Source organism: Giraffa tippelskirchi, chromosome 2 (genome assembly GCF_054371585.1).
Source record: "Giraffa tippelskirchi isolate mGirTip1 chromosome 2, T2T-mGirTip1v1.2.pri, whole genome shotgun sequence".
Lineage (NCBI taxonomy): Eukaryota > Metazoa > Chordata > Mammalia > Artiodactyla > Giraffidae > Giraffa > Giraffa tippelskirchi.
Window position 1 is genome coordinate 49,621,465 of NC_137276.1, and position 19,673 is coordinate 49,641,137.

The 19,673-nt window shown below is 41.6% G+C and overlaps 1 protein-coding gene across 3 annotated transcripts in view; it reads left to right on the forward strand.

The window, feature by feature from the left end:
• The window catches only part of ERCC6 (ERCC excision repair 6, chromatin remodeling factor), a 71,571-nt gene that overhangs the window by 9,255 nt on the left and 42,643 nt on the right, over nucleotides 1–19,673 (forward strand). For all 3 annotated transcript variants that reach the window (XM_081561484.1, XM_081561476.1, XM_081561492.1), the window contains exon 5: nucleotides 4,743–5,454. In XM_081561484.1, the coding sequence (XP_081417610.1) occupies nucleotides 4,743–5,454 (712 nt within the window). The remainder of the gene's footprint in view (nucleotides 1–4,742; nucleotides 5,455–19,673) is intronic.

Here is a 19,673-nt window from a genome sequence, read left to right on the forward strand (position 1 = left end):
GTCTTAACTTGTTTGTATTTTCCTATCTTTCTATAGCAGCTCTTTGATGTTTAGATAGAGAATGTTCAGAGAGAGAGAAACTGTGAGATGAAACAAATTATAAGTCTTTGAGGGCTTCAGAGAATGAAAGTAAGTTTTTAACTCAGCCTAATAGAGGCTCCTGGTGCCCATTTAGTATTACGTTTAATAAATTAGAAATCTTAACATTTTGCATAATTAATTTCATAAAGACACCTAACATCTTGATTGAATTATATTTTGTTGACCCAGTATCATCAGTCAACATTCATAGAATTGCTTTTACAAATCTTTTTGGGACCTATTTGGCAGGCTTTCTAACCATCAGTTCTGTTGTTAAGGCATCTTAATTCAGGTTATTTAATTCATGGCCATGATTTTGCTTATATCACTGACCTGGATGGGTGTCTTTTGGAAAACCTTTTGGGAAGATGCATAAGCTCTGAAACGAAATGTCTTGAGTGTCAGTGTGTGTGTATGTGTGTTTAGAAATTGTTGGTAGCTGTTCAGGTATTTACTAGTTGAAATACAGATTTAAGCCCTTTAGGCAAATATTTTGTGCTGGCTCCATTCAGTAAGACAAGAGAATTGTGAAGACTCAATTGAGGTGATGGAAAAAAATATTAGCTGTGCTGTCAGAGTTGTCTTACGGAATGCACTGGGCCTGTGACCAGTGCTTCCTGCTGCTGAAATGCTGTATTTCTCATTGGTAAAACACTTTTTCTTGATCTGGCTGCCTAGAACTTGCTGTTATCTTTTGCTTCCTATTATTTGTTTGGTAAAAGTCAGCCCAGGGTTAATTGTTGCTTCCCCCAATCCAAAAGCTCCACTTGGCCTGTCTGTAGCAGCTGCTACTTCCCTGCCTCTGAAGGGCCATGTCTCTCTCCTGGTTTTCCTTTCAGCCTTCTGACTATTTCTATTTAGTTGTTTTTGACCAGATTTTCTAGGCTTATCTTAAATAGTAATTACTCTCAGAATTTCTTGCTGAGCCCTCTTTTTATAATAGTACGTTTCCCCAAATAATCTTACCCCTTCCCTATGTCTTCTCTAGCCACCTAGGTTCTAGTATCTTACAAACCTGTACACTTATAGCCTTGCCTTTTTTTTGAACTCCTGTTTCCTGTTATCTCTTTCCACTGGGGCTCTAGCCAACACTTAAGACTCCTGGTCTCTCTTATCACCCTTCCTCTTCCATCCTTTCTGGGCTCCCTTCCTTCTCCCTGGTGCTCTGTGCCCTGTCTGGGGAGGCAGGAGAGCAGAGTGTCTAGGCTTTATGCACCCCAGCTCTTTATTGCCCAGGTATAGACCTTGGCTACATTCTTTAACCTTCCAAGTCTGTCTTGAGATGGGCATAAGCATAGTAGACCTTCCTTTCTTTGCTCCCATGCTTCCCTGAGATTTCCTTTCTCCTGCTCTCCACATAATGATCCATTTCTTAATCGTTGTGAGGATTGTCTGATTAAAGAATCCTTTCCTGGAATTTGGTGGGATAAACTTTGCAACAGTTGGCTTTGCTCCTCTGCTCCAGGATGATATGAGGTGCTTGCTATCACCTTTCCTGTTACATTGTACTGGGTAGTGTAGTAATGTAAGAAAAGAAATAAAACCATCACTATTTACAGAATGTGTGATTGGTCATATCGAAAGTCCGAAAGAATCAGTGGGTGTTCTATTGGAATTACTAAGTGAATTTAGCAGTGTCATTGAACACAAGGTCCATATAGAAAAATCAGTCATATTTCTACATATAAGCAAGAGTAAAAAATAAAAATTTAGTAAAGATGGCAATTATAATCAAAATACCTGGAAATAACTCTTAGTTTAAAAAAGTAGTTTTCTTTGGTGCTCTCTACATTAAAAACAACAAAATGTCATTGAAAAATTGAGAGAATACAAATGAGGGAGATACACCATGGTTATAGATAGGAAGATACAATATTGTAATGATGTCGGTTCTATCCTTCTGTAGTTTCAATTCAACCCCAATAAAAACTTCAGGGAGTTTTCTGAGGGAGAGGGTGTAGGGTAGGAAGAGTAGGCTGAGGTGAGTGACACTGGTAAACTGATTCTAAAATTTATATAAAAATGCATTGGGTCAAGAATAGCCACAGCAATCTTGAAGAAGAATAAAATATCCAGACCTGTTATTAAGCTATAGTAATTAAGACAGTAGTGTAGTAGTGGCATAAGGGTAGACCAGTACACCAATGGGACAGAATAGAGGGTCCAGCAAACAGACCCACCCGTATGTGGTCACTTGAATTTATGATATATGTCGCACTACGGGTGCTGTGGAGAAGAGTCATCTTTTCATTAAGTGTGCTGGGTTAATCCACATGAAGATAAAGTGAAGATTGTCTCATTATATAGTGTACTAAAGTAAATTCCAGATGGATTGTAGATCTCCCAATGTGAAGGGTAAAAAAAGCTTTTATGGTATAGTATAGTAAACATTTTCATGATCTTGGGGCAAAGATTTAACAAGACACAAAAATGCTCACTGTAAAGGAAAAGATTTGATAAATGAACTATATTATAATTAAGGTCTTGTGTTCACTGAAAGATAGCATTTAAGAGAGTGAAAAGGCAAGCTGCTGAAGGATGGGAAAAGATGTTTGCAATATCCGTGTTAATCCAGGGACTTGAGTCTAGAATGTATGAAGAATTCCTAGAGATTTTTTTTTTCATTTTAAAGACCACCTGTGAGAAAAATTGGCAAAAGATTTGGACATTTTCATTACAAGAGGCTACCCAAAAGATCAGCAAATCTGTGTAGACGTTCCCTAGTTCATAAGTCACTTAGGGAAATACAAATTACAGCCACTGAATGGTACTACTACACACCTACCAGAATAGCTAAAATGGAAGGGCAAGAATATGGATTGGTTGAAACTCTGAAACACTGTTGATAGAACTTAAAATTGACAAAACCACTTTGGAAATGTTTGGTGTTGTCTACCAAAGCTTAATATACCCAAAGAATTATATACATAGCGTTACCAAAGGATATGTACTGAAATACTCGTAGCAACGTTATTCTCAGTAGTCCAAACCTGCTGCTACTGCTGCTGCTAAGTCGCTTCAGTCGTGTCCGACTCTGTGCGACCCCATAGACGGCAGCTCACCAGGCTCCCCCATCCCTGGGATTCTCCAGGCAAGAACATTGGAGTGGGTTGCCATTTCCTTCTCCAATGCATGAAAGTGAAAAGTGAGAGTGAAGTCGCTCAGTTGTGTCCAACTCTTAGCGACCCCATGGACTGCAGCCTACCAGGCTCCTCTGTCCATGGGATTTTCCAGGCAAGAGTACTGGAGTGGGGTGCCATTGGAAACTACCCAAATGTCCATTACCAGTAGAATGGAAACATTGTACTAGAGTTACATAATAGAATACTGTACTAACAACAGCAGTGAGAATCAACAGACTGCAACCAAATTCAACAGCAAGCATGACTCACAGGCATAATTTTGAACAAAAGAAGCCAGACACAAGCACAAACATTTCCAAGTTCAATGCCAGGTCCAACTTATCTGCAGTGTTAACAGGTCAGTCAGTATCTTGTGGGCTAGAAGCTGGGAGACACCATGAAAGGCGGATCTGGGGATCCTAGTAATTTATGCTTCCTGATCTGGATGCTACTGTACAGGTATGTGGTGGTTTAGTTGCTCAGTTGTGTCCTACTCTTGCAACCCTGTAGACTGTAACCCACTAGGCTCTTTGTCCATAGGATTCTCCAGGCAAGAATACTGGAGTGGGTTGCTATTTCCTTCTTCAGGTGTGTATGGGTATATTTTTCTGAAAATTCACTGAGCTGTACACTTAAGATTTGTGCACTTTCTGATGTACGTTTTTCTTTAGTGCACATTGAATGAAAAGCTGCGCTGGTGTTATTGGCCTGCAAGACATAAGAGATGTTAGAATATGGTTTCCTTCCCGTTAAGCCTTACTTCCTTTGATATTTTGGCTATGAGTAAAGTAATTTTGCTAGGGATTAATTTCAGCCAATGAAAGAGGAATGATTTCTGGGTGGCTTTCTATTATCATGGCATAACTTCCAATTTTAGTTCTTCCTTTCAGTCGGTTTACTTTACATATCTAATGTGGTGCCGTCCAGTATATGTATTTGCAATAATGGAAATGCTGTCTATGTTGTTCATCATGGTAGCCTTTAGCCACGTGTGGCTATTGAGCTCTTGAAATGTGGCAAGTACAACTGAAAAAATGAATTCTCAATGTAAATTTAAATGGCCATGTAGTGACTATCCTATTGAACGGAGCAGAGCCACTGTTTATGTCTAACTTATTCAGGTGCATGCTGATTCTTTAGATTTCTGTTTTCAGTTCTGCTGTCTCTTGAATTTAAGTCCCTCTCAGTGCTGGTGTTAACAGTGATGTGCAAACTTGGGAGATTGCTCCTTGAAGGACTACTCTTTACTTGATAAGGAAACATGGCAAAATTTCTCTCTGTGTATGTTACATATGACTGGGTCTGTCTTTGGATGCCCAGAAAGCATATTTATAATGCAGTATTTTGGGAAAAGTTACTGAGAGGTTACCTTTTTGAATAGGAGTAGAGTAAATTTCACTCTGTTCGTCATATATATTATAGTACATCAGTGATTTTTTTTTTTTTTTTTTGGTATCTATGTGTTGAGTAGCACACATGTCTGTTGTTCTCCTGGGAAGTTTTGTGTTAGTACCGAATGCATTGTCATCCCTTTTGCAGAAGCGGAGCCGTCCTGCCTTGGCAGCATGCTCATGCCCGCTCAGGAGAACGCTTGGGAAGAGCTTGTCCGCACTGGTCAGATGACACCTTTTGGTACCAAGATCCCTCAGAAGCAGGAGAAAAAGCCCAGAAAACTAATGCTCAACGAAGCATCGGGCTTTGAAAAGTATTTGGCAGATCAAGCGAAACTGTCCTTTGAAAGAAAGAAGCAAGCTTGTAATAAAAGAGCAGCTAAAAAAGCTCCAGCCTCGGCCACTTCTGAGCTGAGTTCAACACTCAGTGAAAACAAACCAGACGAGAGAGGCAAAGTTCTATCGAAAACAGATAAACGCCTGAAAAAACACATCAAGAAACTCCAGAAAAGGGCTCTTCAGCTCCAGGGGCAGGTGGGATCGCTAAAGGGAAAGAAACCCTGGGATTGTGATGTTAGACCAAAGGCAGAGGGGGACTCTGAGGGTGAAGAGTCTGAGTACTTACCCACCGAGGAGGAGCTGGAGGAGGCGGTGGGCGCCAACCTGTCCGGGGAAGTCACTGACTGGGAGCAGAGGCTGGTGTTCAATCGCCGGAAACGGCAAAAGAAAGTCACTGTGCAGGAGATTGATGATGACTTTTTTCCAAGTTCTGAGGAAGAAGCTGAAGCCACGGGGGGAGGTCGGAAAGTAGTGAGATGCCGAGACGATGGAGATGAAGATTATTATAAGCAACGATTAAGGTCAGTCCACAGGGGCCGTGTTTTATTGTAAGTGGCAGATTTATTAATAAATAAGAGTTCTGGTCCAGCTTAGTGTGTTAGACCCCTATTCATCCAAAGATTGGACTTCCTGCAGCCTTAGCCCAATAGAACCATCAGTTCAGTCGCTTAGTCGTGTCCGACTCATTGCAACCCCATGGACTGCAGCACGCTAGGCCTCCCTCTCCATCACCAACTCCCAGAGTTTACCCAAACTCATGTCCATTGAGCCAGTGATAGGACCATCAGAGCCCCTGAATCCTCAGTGGAGCTGACCCAAGATGCTTCTACTTCTGGGTCATCATTCAGATTTGGGGGCAAGTCTAAGAAGAAAAGCTTAAGGGGAAGGCTGAGTCAAGAGGCATGCAAAGGACTAAAGCAGGAACTGTGTGCCTTCCTTTGGAGAGTGGGTGCCTTGCTACAAGGCTGGGGGGGAGGAGGAGGTTGGCTTGTGTGGTGTATGCTGGGTGGAAGTAATTTCAGGAGTACCTGTGTGCATGCTAAGTCGCTTCAGTCATGTACGACTCTGTGCGACCCTATGGACCGTAGCCCACCGGGCTCCTCTGTGCATGGCATGCTCCAGGCAAGAATACTGGAGTGGCTTGCCATGCCCTCCTCCAGGGGATCTTCCCAACCCAGGGATTGAATCTGTGTCTCTTAGGTCTCCTGCACTGGCAGATGGATTCTTTATCACTAGCACCCCCAGGAAGCCCAAAGAGCTGAAGTTTAAGTTTTAGTGTATGAAAGAATAAGATTGCTTTCCTGAATCCCTCCTTCCTTGTCTTAAAAAAGTAGTTGTTTAAAGAATTTAAACCTTTTGGTGCCAGAAATGGGCTTCGTATGTCCAGGATACCCTTCCTACTGTCTTTTTTGTGTGTGTGCTAGAGACTAACTTTGGCTTCTTATTTCCATGATTTTGTCAGTATCTGGTGTAAGTAAGATAAAAGGAAGGTGAACACGTTAGTTTGTGGAGTCAGCATTGCCTGTTGCCACACACTTTCTGTGAACCAAGAAAACAAGTGTGTACACTGCAGTGTCCACTGTGTCTCACAGAGCACTACGCTGTGTGACTCAAGTCTCAGGCCTTAGCTTGCTTAAGAGCACTGAGAAACTCAAGGGGATGTGAGAATCTGCTTAACAGATTACTTTTTTTTTCAGATTACTTTTTAAATATTTGCTCCCAGGATATTTTTTTCCCAATCCTCAACAGTTTTTTCTTTTTTCTCAGTGTAGGGAGACCCAGTTTATTGTAATTTTGTAGCTTCCCACTAACCTTCGAGAATGAAGATTGACCTGATATTCTTTTCTTCTTGTTTAGAACTGCTGACGTTCTCCATCCATATTGCCACATACGTTCCCTACCTAACCTTTTAGAAGTAGATGGAGCATAGTTCTTTTCATAAATGATTTGAGTACCTGCAACCTAGATCCAGGTCTTTAAGAGAGCCCTTACACTCAACACTGCAGTAATATCTTACGTGGCAAGACAGGGTTGAGGAGTGGCTTAATATTTGTCATTTCTTATTGCAAGTTTAAAGTTACTTTGCATGTTCCATATTTGTAAAGTTGTTTGAGGGGTATTGCTCAATACTCTTGAACAGTGAGTGGCATATTTTTCCTTGACTACTGTAGAGAATTAATAAAAGTGTTAATCTCACCATATTGATTGTAAATGGAATGAATATTCTTGCCATTAAATTGAGTCAATATTAAATGTATTTTAAGTATATCAGTGTTTTGATCAAGAGCAGTTTGTTTTGACTGAATTTTAAATATGGGTTTAAATACATAGCAATAAGTTTTTCTTAATAGTGTTAAGATTGTAAAACTGTTATATCCAAAGCCATATCAGAAGTCAGATTTTTGCTCAAGTTACAGTAGAATCTCAAATGAGTTTCAGAAATAGCAATAACTCTAATTGCCACCAAAATACTATAGCTCTTAAAATTTTATAGCTACAGTTATTAAGGCAGATAATTGTTAAATTGCAGATATCCACATTAAAATGTTTATATTGCATCTCCCTTGGTACTCTTTGAATTGGGGGATGTTAAAAGAAACTAAAATGCTCAGGATTGAGAAGCATATTAAGGATATTTTAAAACTGCCAGTCATTCTGTATTTTGTTATTTTTTGTTGTTGATCTTTGTAGGCAGATTGAAATTGTAATGGTAACCCCTTGAGTGAAGAAAAAGATTAGGATTTCTTATCTTATTAATAGCATGGTTTGATGATTGATGATCAGAATAAAGCCCCATATAGTTTACAGGGGGCTTCCCTGGTGTCTCAGTGGTAAAGGATCCTCAGGAAATGCAGGTTCCATCCTTTGGTTGGCAAGATCCCCTGGAGAGGCAACCCACTCCAGTATTCTTGCCAGGAGAACCCCATGGACAGAGAATTCTACAGTCTATGGGGACTGCAAAGAGGAGGACATGACTTAGCAACTGAACAACAACAACTAGTGTACAACATAGAAAATGAGTTTTTCCTAATGGTTAGAATTTAGAAATATATATCAAGGGCAGGTACCTTATGAACTTAAATATGTGTTGAGTTATACATATTTATATAACAGGGCTTAAATTATAGCCATGCTAATTACAATGTTGTTTTGAACTCTTAGAAGTAAAAGTGGATGATTCCTAGACATCTCACCCGCTTAGTTCTCTCAACTTGAGAGCCTTATGTCTTTCATTAGCCCTAGGTTAGTCCTAACTAGGTATCTTTGATTTTAGTTGATGTTCAGCAGGAATACCCTGTCAGACCTTTTCTACAGCTTAACATTTTCTGGATCTGGGTAATAGCACTTACAATCCTACTTTCTCTGACTTAGCCCAAGATTTCATGTCAGTCTTGTAAGTTTTAACCATCTTTTACACTGCCTGTGTATTTTGCCTTTTCCACATTTTTATCCTGCTTTCTTCTCGGTCCTGTTGCATTTGCAGGCTGTCCCCTCCATGGTGTTCCCTGATTTTCATAGCTCTGGTTATGTACCATGATGAATGGGCCACTTCTTAGAAGCAAATATTCTGTTGGTTCTTACTCATGTCAGTGCTAACAGATCTTACAAAGCATCCATAATTTTTTATTTTAATTTTGTGGTACTCAAGTTTCCATTAGGGTATGGCTCTCAGTTGTGAAGTCTTCTGTAAAATCCATTGCTTTAGGATCTGGGATCTCCCAGGGCCAAGCACTTAATAGAAATAAGACACATTCAGTGTTGGGTGATATGTGTCCCAGGTTGAGTCCAGAGTGGCCTGGAAGACCACACGTTTCATGCACGCACCTTTCCCTGCCAGCTGATCAGTCCTGGTTCCCTCGGTGTAGTTGGTTCATTTCCCAGTTGAGATATGAGGTCAGCTCCATTGCTTTATCTTTTTTCTCACTGTGTGAATGCCTGACTCCATTCTAAGACTCCATTCCTGCAGGGAATCTGCAGTCTTTTAGGGAACAGGGGCACAAATGGGACCTACCAGGATGAAGAGTGTTATGAAATCAGATGGAGGTGTTTTAGGGAAGATTTTGTGGAGGAGGTTGGTCCCAGCACTGGGCCTGGTCTGTGGAGTGGTTCAGATATGTTGATATGGACCTGAGGATGCAGGTTAAAACACTTGCCACATTTACCTTCAAACTTCAGTGCATCATTGAAAAGGAAAGTACTTGCTTTACTTTTGGGGGCACATTATTTCTGCAGGGGAAGTCCCTCATTCCAGTCTGTGATCCTATGCATATATATCTGTCACATGTTATAATTATAGCAGGGTGTACACTTTATCTTGGCTTCTTCAAGTTTATCAACTTGCCCATGATCTCACTGGTTAAGAGCTGGGGTTTGAAGCCAGGACTTGCAGTTGGGTGAAATGGGCAGTACCTATATATGGCCACACGGTGGTGCCAAGAATCAGGACATAGCCACCCCTGCCTCCCTGGACTGGAAACCAAACCCCAAACCGAATGAAGATTTGGGGAGGTTGCTGGGATATCTAGAAAGCTTGACAGGTCTGATGTGGATGGGGATAGAATTTTCCTCATGGTGTGGTGTAACCTGAATCTGTAGTCATTGCTAAAACTGGTTTCTGATACATTTTTAATCTTAAAGGTTTTTCTTTTATCACATTTTAAACTTTATTTAGTGTGAATAGCTTGGAGTTAAAAAAGTCAGATGACTCCATTCATTGTGTACGTGTTACAGAATATTTGAAGCCTCCACACGGCTAAATTGTCTGGGAAAATGGTGTCTTCATCACCCCGCCCTTGAGCACTGTGGCTTCTGTGGCAGGGGTGAGTTGGACCCTGGTTTGGAGGGTTTGGCTGTGTACATGCCTAGTTCTAGAAGGGAAGGGCTGTTGTTATTTTCAGATGCCAAGAGGAGTCAAGTCCAGGAGGATAAATGTTGAAAAAAGCCTCTTGGATTCGAAATTTGGAGGCCTGAGCAAGGGGGGCATCCATGAGGAAGGGGAGGAGGTTGTATGAGAACTAAGATAACTGCCGTTAGTGAATGCTCACCGCCTGGCAGTGCTTCAGTCTCTGCGGGTCCAGTGGTTTAGTCCTCACAGCCCCCTAGGAGACAGGATCCTGAGCCGAGAAAGCTGAGGCCTTTTGCCCAGGGTAGCAGCAAGTGAGAAGTCTGGGGTTGGGTTGGAGCTGAAGGTGGTTTGGGTCAGGAGGGAGTGGTCTGTCAGTGTGGACTGGTGCCGTGGACCCAGAAGAGCATGGCCTCCGGGATCAGTTTCTCCCATCGCTTGATGCGGACAACCTCACATTTCTGCAGGTCCCAACCCTGGCTTGAAATGGTGCTAAAGGCTGTGCCTCTCACACTCCCAGCTGCCCTGTCTCCATTTTATTGTCTTCACGGAGCCTGTTCCTCTTGTCTAGAGCCAGTCCCTTTGCATTGTGATTGTCCGATGTTTATCCTTCAATTAGATTTTTGTTTGCACTGCACTCAAATTCAGGTCACAGTTAGGCAAAGGCCAAATTACATTGTGGAGCCTGATTTGCTTGTGCCTTAAAAACAAAGCAAGCAAACAAAAAAACCCAAATCATTTGATCTCTACAAATCTGAATTTGGTTAAAATTTAATCTAGATTTGACCCAGAAACTATAATTATTTATTGACTGTTCTTGTCATCAGTTTCTGGGAGTTAATTGCTTTCTAAGTTCTTAAGAAATAAACTTATATTCTTTTTTTTCCCCCCTTTTTCTTTTCTTGAAGTAATCTGTATTTTAAAGAGAGAAGAAAAAGTTAACTCCCTTAAGGAGGTTTCATATAGAGCATCTTGGCTTCTTTTAAATGACGAAGCTGAGATGCAAATGAAGACTAATTCTGCTTCGTGCTCTGCACACACCTCTCATCCTCAGCTCCAGTGCATAATTGTCTGCATCAGTCTTAATTTACTCTGTGAGATCAGGACTCCTAACTGAGGGTATTTCATCTGCTCAGATGTGCCAATTAAGTCCACCCAGATAGACCATAAAAAGGCAGATAAGAAAAGTAAAACACCGAGTATCTCAATTTAGCAAATTAGACTAATCTGTGAGGGATTCTTAGCTGTCTGAAATAGAAAACCTATTGCACCACGGAAATGCAGACTATATTAAATACCCAGCTTGGTGCCTTGAATATATTTTTAAAAATCAAATTGTACTCACTGTGCTTCTGTTGTAGAATTTCTTTCATGGATATTGCAATAAGTGGAGAATGATCCTGATATTGAAATTTCACCCTATATTTGGAATGATTTAACTGTATGATGTGTGACTTTCCCCTCACAATCACTACGGATCTTAGTGGCCCTTGCAACTGAAAACTGAAAACAGGGCAATAAGGTCAGTTGTAAATTTCAAGCAGCAAACTATGTGACTTCCTTGGAAATTTTGGAGAGGGCATATTCATTTTATTAATTTATGATCTCAGCCTCCTAGTATTTGACAGTTCCCATTAAGAGATATAGTATGCTTTTTCTGTAGGTTAGTATAGGCATTTGAGTATAGGCAATACAGATTGAAGGTTTGTGACACCTTGCCTTAAGCAAGTCTATCATTGCCATTTTTCCAGTAGCATTTGCTCACTTCGTATCTTTGTGTCACATTTATAATTCTCACAGTATATCAGACTTTCATTATTGTATTTGTTATGGTGATCTATGATCAGTGATCTTTGATGTTACTATTGCAAACAGGTTGACTCTCTAAAGGCTCAGATGATTGTTAACATTTTTTTAATTAACCATTTTTTAATTAGGGTATGTACATTGCTTTTTTAGACATAATACTATTGCACACTTACTGGACTACAGTATAATGTCAACATAACTTTTATATGTACTGGGAAACCACAGAATTCATGTGTCTTGCTTTATTGCAATATTTGCTTTGTTGCGGTGGTCTGGAACTGAACCTGTGAGATCTCCAAGTGTGCCTATGTATTGGTTTGTCTGGTATTAAGTATATTATGTGTTTTTTCTTGAAGAGATCTCTAGTCCTTCCCATTCTGTTGTTTTCCTCTATTTCTTTGCATTGATCCCTGAGGAAGGCTTTCTTATCTCTCCTTGCTATTCTTTGGAACTCTGCATTCAAATACGTGTATCTTTCCTTTTCTCCTTTGCCTTTAGCTTCTCTTCTTTTCCCAGCTATTTGTAAGACCTCCTCAGACAACCATTTTGCCTTTGTGCATTTCTTTTTCTTGGGGATATTCTTGATCACTGCCTCCTGTACAATGTCACGAACCACCATCCATAGTTCTTCAGGCATGGACTAGAGATCTGTTCAAGAAATTTAGAGATACCAAGGGAATATTTCATGCAAAGATGGGCACAATGAAGGACAGAAATGGTATGGATGTAACAGTAGCAGAAGATATTAAGAAGAGGTGACAAGAATACACAGAAGAACTATACAAAAAAAGATCTTCATGACCCAGATAACCATGATGGTGTAATCACTCACCTAGAGCCAGACATCCTGGAGTTCAAAGTCAAGTGGGCCTTAGGAAGCATCACTATGAACAAAGCTAGTGGAGGTGATGGAATTCCAGTTGAGCTATTTCAGATCCTAAAAGATGATGCTGTAAAAGTGCTGTATTCAATATGCCAGCAAATTTGGAAAACGCAGCAGTGGTCACAGGACTGGAAGAGGTCAGTTTTCATTCCAATGTCAAAGAATGTTCAAACTGTATGCAGGTCAAGAAGCAACAGTTAGAACTGGACACGGAACAACAGACTGGTTCCAAATTGGGAAAGGAATATGTCAAGGCTGTTCATTGTCACTCTGCTTATTTAACTTATATGCAGAGTACATTATGAGAAACGCTGGGCTGGATGAAGCACAAGCTGGAATCAAGATTGCCAAGAGAAACATCACTAACCTCAGATATGCAGATGACACCACACTTATGGCAGAAAGTGAAGAACTGAAGAGCCTCTTGATGAAAGTGCAAGAGGAGAGTGAAGAAGTTGGCTTAAAACTCAACATTCAGAAAACTAAGATCATGGCAATGGGTCCCATCACTTCATGGCAAATAGATAGGGAAACAATGGAAACAGGGAGAGACTTTATTTTGGGGGGCTCCAAAATCACTACAGATGGTGATTGCAGCCATGAAATTAAAAGACGCTTGTTCTTTGGAAGAAAAGCTATGACCAACCTAGACAGCGTATTAGAAAGCAGAGACATTACTTTGCTTACAAAGGTCTGTCTAGTCAAGGCTATGGTTTTTCTAGTAGTCATGTGTGGATGTGAGAGTTGGATTATAAAGAAAGCTGAGCACCGAGGAATTGATGCTTTTGAACTGTGTGGTGTTGGAGAAGACTCTTGAGAGTCCCTTGGACTGCAAGGAGATCCAACCAGTCCATCCTAAAGGAAATCAGTCCTGAATATTTATTGGAAGGACTGATGCTAAAGCAGGAACTCCAGTACTTTGGCCACCTGATGCAAAGAACTGACTCATTTGAAAAGCCCTGATGCTGGGAAAGATTGAAGGGAGGAGAAGGGGACGACAGAGGATGAGATGGTTGGATGGCATCACCAACACGATGGACGTGAGTTTGAGTAGGCTCCAGGAGTTGATGATGGACAGGGGATCCTGGTATGCTACAGTCCAAGGGGTTGCAAAGAGTTGGACACGACTGAGCAACTTAGCTGAACTGATGTGTTTTTTCAGCCCAGGTTATCTGTAATCAGAAGAACTGTTAAATTGATTTCACTATTACTTGGATAAGTTAGCAGGTGTCCAGTGAAGAGTGAGTTTTGACCCACCCTGCACAGCAGCAAGGTATGGAGGGAATCATGTCATTGTACACAAACAATGGCCATCTTTCCTCTCCTTAGACTTTCACACTGATGTTTCTTGAGACAAATTTGAATTGAAGTTTTAGAGTTTAGTTTGCTCTTGTACAAGTGTTTTCATCATATACCATTTAGAGAGGTGATTATTGACCTTTTGGCTGGTGCTATGAAAAAAAGGGTGATTTTTTTTTGCAAGTTTGAAAATGTTTTTGAAACTCAAGATTATATAACAGGAACACAGACTCCAGGTTAGAGCCTTCACATTGGTGATCTTTGAGCAGGCTGCTTTACCTGTCCCTGCCTACCTTTCTTTAATTAAGAAAAAGAGATTAAGAATAGTATCTGTCTCATAGAGTTGTAAGGATTAAATTACTTAATACATGTAAATACTTAAAGCAGTACCCAGCATGCTTAATCAGGTATTCTTAGTTGTTGTTATTAGGGTGTTTTCTGCCTCTAAATTTAAAAAATACATTATGTATTAAAACATAATATGCATATATATATAATTTCAAAACATAGCTTGTCCACAGCTAGGGGGGTATTTTGGTTGTTCTTCAGTCGCTAAGTGATGTCCAACTCTTTGTGACCCAATGGACTGTAGCACACCAGGCTTCCCTGTCCTTCATTATCTCCCAGAGTTTGCTCAAACTCATGTCCTTTGAATCGGTGATGCCACCCAACCATCTCATCCTCTGTCGCCCCCTTCTCCTCCTGCCCTCAATCTTTTCCAGCATCAGGGTCTTTTCCAGAATCAGGGTCTTTTCCAGAGTTGTCTCTTCACATCATGTGACCAAAATATTGGAGCTTCAGCTTCAGCTTCAGCCCTTCCAGTGAATATTCAAGGTTGGATTTCTTTTAGGATATATGGCATAGTGGATGCAAATCACAGGCCATGGGGTCAGAATGCCTAAGTCTTACCGAGTAGCTATGAGGTCTTGTGTATCTCCACATCTGTAAATGACAGTACCTTCTTCAAGGGTAATGTTAGAATTACAAAAGGTAATACATCAGAGACATTTGGCAGATATCAGACACTCAACAAAAATTAGCTAGTCTTGTTATTTGTATGTCCACTAGATAAAACATTTTCTAGTAAGATTTCATCAAGCCAGTAAGAGGGTCTATGAGAATCATGAGGAAGAGCTTATATAAATATCGATATGTATGAAGAGATAACATCTTTCCAGGGTAAAAAGCACTCTTAACAATTGTATTTAATATGCATTGCCAACTCATACTGCATATACTGTTATAAACTTAGTTTCATTTAATGTTAGGTTTTTCTTACCTTTCATATATTTCTTACTAATATGATTATGTCCACTTAGTGATAAAATATCTATATAAGTACATTATTAACAGTTGGGGAGACATAAAAAATTATTTCTCCTTTGAACACACTAGGGGGCACTAGACATCTGCCCAGGGGGCATTCCTCTAACCAATAGCCTACTCATTGGTTCTGAGTGTGGGTGGGTCAAGATTACACTGGTTCTCTATAGTTGTCTCTGTTTAGAGGTCAGTGTTCCAGATCCTTCTCTTGTGCCTTGTAAGGCTTGGTTTTCTATATCTTTGCTGCACTCAGTGAGTAAGACATTGTGCTCAGAGTGACCATGATAATCTTGATCTTGGCTGACAGTACAGGCACAGTAGCGTGATGACCTTCTAGACTTGGTACACTTAACTCCTGCCCACCCTAGATTGCAGCTCCACAGTGTCCTGACATTTGTTACTATTCACATTTAACCTACAGTTAATTCAGATTTCTCAGTTTTGCTTTTTTGTGTAATCTGCCAGTAATTGTGATGCAGTATCTGACATGTATGCAGTATTAAAAATAGTTTCCAAAGCATACAGTAAACATGTCACTTCATTTAGTCCTATAAGAACCTATTATTTGGCTCATTTTGTGGTTGAGGAGACAAATGCAGTGATGTTAAATGATATTTCTGAAGTTCAGACCTCCCATTACTAGTTACAGACCTGTAATGTAGCTCTCTGCCTACATCCAGTATCTCCTTCTCAGTGGGTAGCTTACATTTGTGTTTTTTACTGGTTCTGCTCTGGTACAGAGAAGGCGATGGCGCCCCACTCCAGTACTCTTGCCTGGAAAATCCCATGGATGGAGGAGCCTGGTAGGCTGCAGTTCATGGGATCACAAAGAGTCGGACACGACTGAGTGACTTCACTTTCACTTTTCACTTTCATGCATCAGAGAAGGAAATGGCAACCCACTCCAGTGTTCTTGCCTGGAGAATCCCAGGAATGGCGGAGCCTGGTGGGCTGCCGTCTGTGGGGTCGCACAGAGTCGGACACGACTGAAGCGACTTAGCAGCAGCAGCAGCAGCAGCAGCTCTGGTAGCTGCCACTGGAGTCTGAGGGACTGGAGGAGTTAGAAAACCTCCCAGTGAGTAACACACTCACCTCATTTTGTTGGGTTGCAGCTGTGGCTATTATATGTATGGATTAAAGAACAGGTGAAAGTGGGAACACTAGAAACATTATTTCCTTTCTAGTAATGTAAATATAGATTAGGGCTATGTAAACTTCTTTTTTCCTCTGCTAAGAGATGAATCGTTGCATAAAAAGTTGAATCTTTTGCCCAGCCTTTCCCACCTGGTCCTTGGGAGCCTTGGACCCAAACTCAGGACTCCTTATTTTCTTCCTATCAGCTGGTGTGCAAAAACCAGTCCTGTTGCAAAGTGAATCCCCTAGGAAACCCAGAAAAACAGAAATGAGGAATGGAAAACAACTTACAAAATTTTTGTCATTCAATGTAATGAGCTTACTCTCCTCTTTTTTTTTTCCTCCTTATAAAATTCTAAATTAAACATCTCTGACTTTGCCGTCGCTCTTGGCCAAGCCTCATTCTTTGCAGCGGACCCAGCCATGTTTATGCAGTGGCTACAGCCCAGAGTAGTATTTCAGTCATGCATGTAGAAGGGGCAGGAAGTGCGGCAAGAGGCAGACCTAAAGGAGCTAGAACAGGACGTTTCTTCAACCATTTCTGAGGGATGTATTTTATGACTGTTTTCAAGCCATGGTTCTCTGCCCCTGGGTCTTCCTCACCCAATTCTGAACCCTGTTGATTCATTCCTTTAGCATTTATCGAGCATCTGATGAGGTGGGCATTATACTAGTCTTTAAGATATGAAAATGACTGAGACTGTCTCTGACCTCAACTGGCTCTCAGTCTAACGGGGGAGGCAGATACAGATTTCAAAAGATGCTCACACTCTGGTAGTGGAGACATCAGGTGTGCCCAAGGTGGATGGTGTTGGGAAGGCACCTGGAGGACAGGACATCTAACTGGCTGGTTGTGCAAGACTTCTTCCAAAGGTGCTGCTTGGGCGGAGGTCTGAAGGGTCCCCAGGCACGTGAATGAATGTGTGTGTTGCGGGAAGGAGGTTGGGGACAGTACAGGGCATGCAGATGCACGGTGATGCGTGGGCTCTAAGGTTCGACATGGTGGCAGCTGGCTGTATTCTGCTCTGGCATTTTGAACATCCTTGAGATGCTGGAAATTCTCCTTCGAAAAGAAATTTAACTTCTCAGGTGTATTCTCAGGGTTCCATCGACAAGGCATGCCAGTAGGTTACAACTGAAGGACATACTGTTCCTGTGCAGTTCAGCTGGTTGTGCAGCGTTGCTGTCTGTCGGGCCCTGGGTCCGAGGCGCTGCTGACAGATCGTTATTGCAGTATCAGCCCCAGGGCCCACAGCCTGGGCCAGGTTCTCACTCCTGCACGAATGTGGCGAAGCCAAGGAGCGTTTGCCCTGCCTGCATCTGATTGGAATTGTAAGTTTATGTTTATTGCTGGGTTCTCTTCTAAGTAGCTGCCAGCAGCGTCAGCAGTGGGCTGACTACGGCAGTCGTGTGGGGAGTTGGAAACCCTGCCAGAGAACACCAGGCCCGCTTGGTTTTATGTGGCTGCAGCTGTGACTCTTACATGTGTGACTCTTTTAAAACGAGAGGATAGAAAACGTGAAAAGTGATTACTTTTTCAAAAATGTAAATATTGGACTATTTACTGCCCTGTTCTACTTTTAAAATCCGACATCTAGCTTGTTTATTGAAATAATTGAATTTAGACATTTCGAGGCCATTTTTAAGATTTCAGATCTCTGGGTCCAGATCTTAATTTTGACTCATCCCCAACCATTTTTAGATTATTCTATAGTTATCTTGTTGTTACTATCATATAAAAAGGTGGCCATGCTGCTGCTGCTGCTGCTAAGTCGCTTCAGTCGTGTCCGACTCTGTGCGACCCCATAGAGGGCAGCCCATCAGGCTCCGCCGTCCCTGGGATTCTCCAGGCAAGAATACTGGAGTGGATTGCCATTTCCTTCTCCAGTGCATGAAAGGGAAAAGTGAAAGTGAAGTCGCTCAGTCGTGTCCGACTCTTAGCGACCCCATGGACTGTAGCCTACCAGGCTCCTCCATCCATGGGATTTTCTAGGCAAGAGTACTGGAGTGAGGTGCCATTGCCTTCTCCGAAAAGGTGGCCATACTTCATGACAATTTACTATTTACAAATCTGTTATCGAACTTTTAAATTGACATTTTCCAGCAGATATCTTCTGAGAGCTAAGTGTCTTTACTCATGGTGATCTTGCTCTTCACAGTGTCTTTACTCATGGTGATCTTGCTCTTCACAGTCATTTACTGAGCATCCATTTGACAGATTGTCATAGTTTTGAGCAGATGTACCTGTTCCAGAGTCCTGTCCTGTGTTCGTGCTGCGTGGCATTTTCACGTGCAGATTGTGTTGAACTGTATATTGCCTCTGTTTCTGCCTCTGTAAATGAACTTTCTGACAGTTCGCTCAGGGTTGTGTGAGGTTTTAGTAAGTACATATGATTATATATAATATATTAATTCATTGAGAACCTATTATATTCTTATCTTATGATAAGTGCTTTATATGTGGCACCTCATTTAATCCTCCCCCAAATCCAGTGACGTAGATGCCACTCTTCCCTCATCTCAGTCGAGGAAACGTAGATGCTGAAGAGGTTAAGTTGCTTGCTGAGGGCTGAAGTGGTAATACATGGCAGTAGGATTTGATTCTGGACCGTCTGAGTCTGAGGGTTTGGGCCTGTGCTCATTGGGCATGTGTCAGACCCACTTTATTCACAGCACGGAATCCCCTTTCATACCTGCAGACTGGGCAGGCCGCTCAGCCTGCCAGACCGTAGGACCAGCGAGTTAAGCATGCTGAAGAGAGGAATTTTAGACCCTGTTGGCATTTGGGATGGGAAGACATCTGTTTCTCTCAGAGTTGAGGTGAATCTGGCTCTCCTCCACCCCACTGGCGTGCCACGTGGTACCTCTTGTTGACCAGCACTTGGTGCTGCCCCATGTTAGTGGGGCTGGTTAGACGGTCAGGTCTCTTGGTTGTTTGCCACATGAGGAATTACTGCTTTATATACCAGGAGAATCTCTTAGCTGGAGCCACACGTGCATGTGGTTTTATAACGCTGGTATTTTCTGTCTTTAATATGTGCATATGATTCTACTGGGGCAATTTGTCTTCACAATGATACAAATACTAGTAGGCAATAATGATTTTTTTCCCCACCGCCTTTAGTCATCTGTTAGCGAAACTGGATAAATGTTTGTCTCTTTTCATCTTTCTTTATGAAGCGGAAGGCACTGGAATGCAATCATTCTGTAGTGGCTTATGTGGTTTCCTAGGTGCTGTATGTTCTGTGGCAACATGATGCCTATATATTTCAGAGAAGAAGGAGTGAGAGGGAGGAAGCTGAACTCTGTTGAAGCAGTGTGATGTGGTGGGAAATTTAATAGCCACAAAGATTAACTGGCTAAGTCTAAGGAAATAGCTATCATTTGTCAGTGAAGTTTAAGGTGTGAAACTCTTGTATGCAAAATATTCAGTGACCTTGCTGTGCCAT